At 42.1% G+C, this 5,000-nt stretch overlaps 1 protein-coding gene across 1 annotated transcript in view; it reads left to right on the plus strand.

The window, feature by feature from the left end:
• Positions 1–5,000, plus strand: part of LOC106815059 (gamma-aminobutyric acid type B receptor subunit 2-like) — a 17,576-nt gene that overhangs the window by 5,330 nt on the left and 7,246 nt on the right. Inside the window, exon 2 of the mRNA XM_014819487.1 lies at positions 4,925–4,991. Coding sequence (XP_014674973.1) covers positions 4,925–4,991 — 67 coding nt within the window. The remainder of the gene's footprint in view (positions 1–4,924; positions 4,992–5,000) is intronic.

Below are 5,000 nucleotides of genomic sequence, written 5' to 3' on the forward strand. Positions count from 1 at the left end.
GTGTGTGTGTGTGTGTGTGTGTGTGTGTGTGTGTGTGTGTGTGTGTGTGTGTGTGTGTGTGTGTGTGTGTGTGTGTGTGTGTGTGTGTGTGTGTGTGTGTGTGCGCGCGTGCGTCTATTATATGGCTGGAAAAAATATCGCAGTGTAATTGCTGCAAAACATGGTGAGTCCTCAGGAACATAAATCTATGATGCCCAAATAAATCAATATCGCCTGCTGAGTGGTGCTGCAACCTAGCCCAAACACGATGTCACGCTACCGATGGTAAATGTATTAAAATCAACTGCGTCTGCTTTTCGAAATTCCCCGTCGAGTATCATAAAACCCACGCCTGTCATGCTCGATTCCCAAACACCACAATAATGCCCCCAAACGATATAGCTACCTATAGGAATATACAGTAGGCAGCATGTATAGCAGCATGTATAGCAGTAGGCAGCAGGCAGCAGGCAGGTATATGTAGTAGGCAGCATACTAGCTAATTAAGCCTATACTATACTACATAATAAATACATAATGCATTGTAGCTATTTAGTAAGTCAAGTTAGTCAACATGGTCATATGATGTCGTTATATGGTGAACGTGCGTGTGTACGTGCATGAACGTGGTGTGTGGAAAACGAACGAGGTCATACTACAAATATGCTCAAATGGACATAATTTTAGCTTAAATAGACCTAAAAATTGCTGAAATGGACCTAAATATGCTGATTTGGCTAAATAGGCGCTGATTGAAGCAGAATAAGTGCTGATTGATGCAAAACAACCGCGGATTGATACAAACAACATGTACAAATAGCCTATATGAGCAGAATAAACGCCCATTCACGCTAAACAAATGTCCATTTCAGCAAATATGTCTCCCTCTTGCTGATATCAGCACTAACAAAGGTCCATTTCAGCATAATTGTCTCCCTTTTGCTGATATCAGCGCTAAGAAAAGTCCATTTCAGCATAAATGTCTCACTTTTGCTGATATCAGCGCTGATAATAACTGCTGATATGGCCCTTCTTAGCGCTGCTATCAGTAAAAGCAAGACATTTATGCTGAAATGGACTTTTCTTAGCGCTGATATTAGCAAAAGGGAGACAATTATGCTTAAATGGACATTTGTTTAGCGTGAATGGGCGTTTATTCTGCGGATATAGGCTATTTGAACATGTTGTTTGTATCAATCATCAGTTGTTTTGCATTAATCAGCGCCTATTTAGCCAAATCAGCATATTTAGGTCCATTTCAGCAATTTTTAGGTCCATTTAAGCTAAAATTATGTCCATTTAAGCATATTTGTAGTATGCGCATGTGTACGCGTGTATTGGCACAGTGGTAATTAATCCTGGCCGTGAACTGATGTCAGTAGTGATGTCAGTGAATGGTCAATGCACGAGATCATCCGAATCGTAGCTGTGTCTCCGCTATCATCGTAAATATAAAATCGTTAAGAAACCAACTTGCCAGTTCGCCACTCATCCCATCTTTGATATTGTGCTGTACGTGCGCTGTACGTGGCAGTCGCCGTCTTTAAACGCATCGCATAAGTTTAATGAGAACCATCCCCCGCGCACTCATACCCGCGCGGCGTGTGCGCAACACAACCTACGTCTGGGGATGAACAGAAAATGGGAAAAGTATAAACTTGCTTTCTCGCTTTAATCGATATAAACTTGTTGTAGCTGTAGCTTCGGACTTGTCCACTAAATTGTGTCGTTGCTGTGCTGCTGTGCTAATGGGATAGAAATGCACGGCGCATGCGCAGATTGTCGCGCGGTGCCGAAGACGGGATCGAACCACTGAGGAAGTTGTTTGTTATTTTGGCGGGGCATTAATGGCAGGTCACAGTCAAAACAAGGAACTATCACAGAGCTCTGCACGCACGCTTTCCCATGTTATTCCAGTAAAAAAACGAGATATTGACTTTCACTCTTCTTCTGCACTTGAATACAATTCTAAAAAAATCTAAAACAAACAACATCGTCACTGAATCTTATAGAAGAGTTTTACTCTGCTATTCTAGAACTGGCAAAAGCTAAATACCACACTAGTTACCTCCGCCAAGGGGTTGGCAGGAGGTTGTGTTTTCACCCGCGTGTGTTTGTTCGGCGTGTGTTTGTTGGTTTGTGCGTTTGTTTTGTGTAGCAGGCCTACACTGAGCAAAAACGAAGACCACTCTATGGAGACGATTGTCATATAAAGTTTTCAAGGGATGCGGTCAAGCGGCCAAATGAGCTAACTATGAGGAATTGATGAGTGATTGGCCCTGCGTGATCCAAAATCCAACTTAATTATTTATATTAATTAATTAATTAATACACCCGCTTTTTCACAGTGACAGAATTCAGGCTGCGCGGGGCGGAGGTCTGCGCGCTCTCCGAGTGCTCTAGTTATCTTTATCATTGGCGTATATTAGCTAGCGTATATTATAATATACGCCCCCCGCCAGCCGGGTGGCGTAACGCCTCAGTATATTAGTAATTATAGCTCATGAGCTATGCGAGTCTAGGGGTGAGCGCGGTACCTTATAGCGGTGTACTCAGCGTATACTATTATATCCATACGATACACATATGATATCACTCAGTAGTATATATATATATGAGCTATATTTATATAATATTAAGTATATCAGGCACGGTCAATTTTTATGATGCTATAGTTGCTGTAGAGAAGGCTCACGTCCTCTCGTTTTGTTTGAAGTACGATTGTTTCGAGCTTATGTCATGATAACACGAGGCTAATTCAGATTTCTAATGCAGCGAGCCGCATATCGTCATCCCCGGGACCTGCCGCGCGGGAGAGGGGGCTTGCGCCGCCGATGATAGTTAAAGAAGATTTAATAGTAATAGTAAATTAGTCTTGCCTTGTTCATGAAGCCGGTTCAGGAATTCCACGACAAAAATCTCAAACGATTCACGAATTGTCTCAGGACGCGCCGTGATCGAGTACCCCTTATGTTAGACATTGATTGCTTGTTAATGGTAGGCCTTGGCATGGCGCTTTGTATAATAGCCACCATGGACTCACACATTATACAGTCCGGAATCAGTGTAGTGAATTTTAATGTTACTTTCCTGATCCGCCGGGGATCCCTTGAAGCAAATTAATTCGAAATACGTTCCTCGACATCGGTTTACCTTAAAGACTTGCCTAGGTTACATAGCCCACCCGCGTGCAACCGGTACAATACTACAATGCGCTACTGCTACTGCTAGTGATGGGCTCGGCAATTGCCCAACAAACACAGCAAGCATAATAAGCAGCAACAACACAACCTACTACTACTACTACTACTAGCTGACTACTACTACGTAGCTATTGTACTAACTAGGCCGTAGGCTATTATTACTTATTACTGACAAACTACTCTACTATTAGCTATTACTCTACTACTGACTAACCGTACTCACTCCCTCGGACTACTACTACTGACTAATCTAACTACTAATACTACTACTACTACTTACTAGCTACTACTAAACTACCTCTCTTACTGACAACTACTACTAACTACTACTGTAAGCTACTACTACTATACTAGTAAACCTACTACTACTACTTACTATATACTATTACTCACTACTAAGCTGAATCAAAGAGTAATACATGGAAGCCAAGCAGCTGAATTCTAGGACTGTGAAACATTTTTATTAATTATTGGATCGCGGATCAAACAGCACCAAAATGTAATCAATTCTAAGTTACCCCATTTCTGACCTATCCTGAAAATTTAATTAATTAATTAATTAATTAATTGGATTGCGATCACCACCAAAATCTCATCAATTCTAAGTTAGCCCATTTCTGACCTATCCTGAAAATTTTATGACAATCCGCTCTTAAAATTTTCAGTTAGGCTGTACACAAACCCACAAACCAACAAACACACGCCGAACAAACACACGCCGGTGAAAACATAACCTCTTGCCAACCACTTGGCGGAGGTAATATATAATTAATCAGGCGGATAAACAATCATAGGCGGATATAATCAATAATATAATCAATCATATAATCGATAGACGGATAAACAATCATATCGAATTCGCCGAAACTAGTCCTGGTCCGGCCGTAATATCCGCTTAGCGGAACACGTCTGGTTTCGCTGCGGTCTTCCCACGACAATACATCGTCAGAGCCGAACTGTCAGGAGCAGGCCGCACCTGCCCCGCACTGCCGCCCAGTGTCATTCACAATGCCGTAAATTTCACTACCACCGCACGTATATTATGGATATTAGGTAATATCACAACTTGCCTCCGACTCTCATAGTATAGTATATATAGTATATAGTATATATAGTATAGTATAGTATATAGTCGATGTAGCGGATAAATTCCGCTGATCGCGCCATCGCTTTTCAGCATTCACCCTCTAAATAAGTATACCAATTAAGTCATAGCAGCCGGGTTGCTCACATAGCCTGGAGGATGTCGATTTCACTGCGGTTAAAACCACGAGAAAGTAAAGTTGATTGGGACGGTTGAAAGGACGTCTTTTGTAATCTGCAACCAGGCTCCGTATATTCGTTCTCCAAACATGCCATATCGTGTCAGCATTTGCGCGTTCGATCGTTCCCTTATTACATTGGCCGTTTGCCTTATTATCTATCTTTCACGTTGCCGACGTCTTCATTCGTTTATTTTCTGAACGACCGGTTTTTTTGTATACTGTATGTATGTGCGTTCTCCTGCTGCAGTCTCGTGCGTTTAGTAAAGAGCCCGCTACGTTTACACTGCACTGCTGGCAGCATTGCCGTTTGCACTTACTACAATTTGCGTATGAAATTGAACGGCACTCATTTCCGATGTCTAGAACATATAGAACATAGCTGCATAGAGAACTCGTCGTTCATCAACGTGTTGATAAAGGAAAATTGGAGATCAGACAGGAGCGCCATGTTTGAGTTATCGGCGTTTATTGTTACAGGGTCCTCTTGCGTTCGGCCCCAACGGCGACAGATATGGCATCAAGTTGAAAATAGAGCAACAAATTGGTGAGTGGG

This window comes from Priapulus caudatus, unplaced genomic scaffold, assembly GCF_000485595.1.
Source record: "Priapulus caudatus unplaced genomic scaffold, Priapulus_caudatus-5.0.1 Scaffold1033, whole genome shotgun sequence".
Taxonomy (NCBI): domain Eukaryota; kingdom Metazoa; phylum Priapulida; class Priapulimorpha; order Priapulimorphida; family Priapulidae; genus Priapulus; species Priapulus caudatus.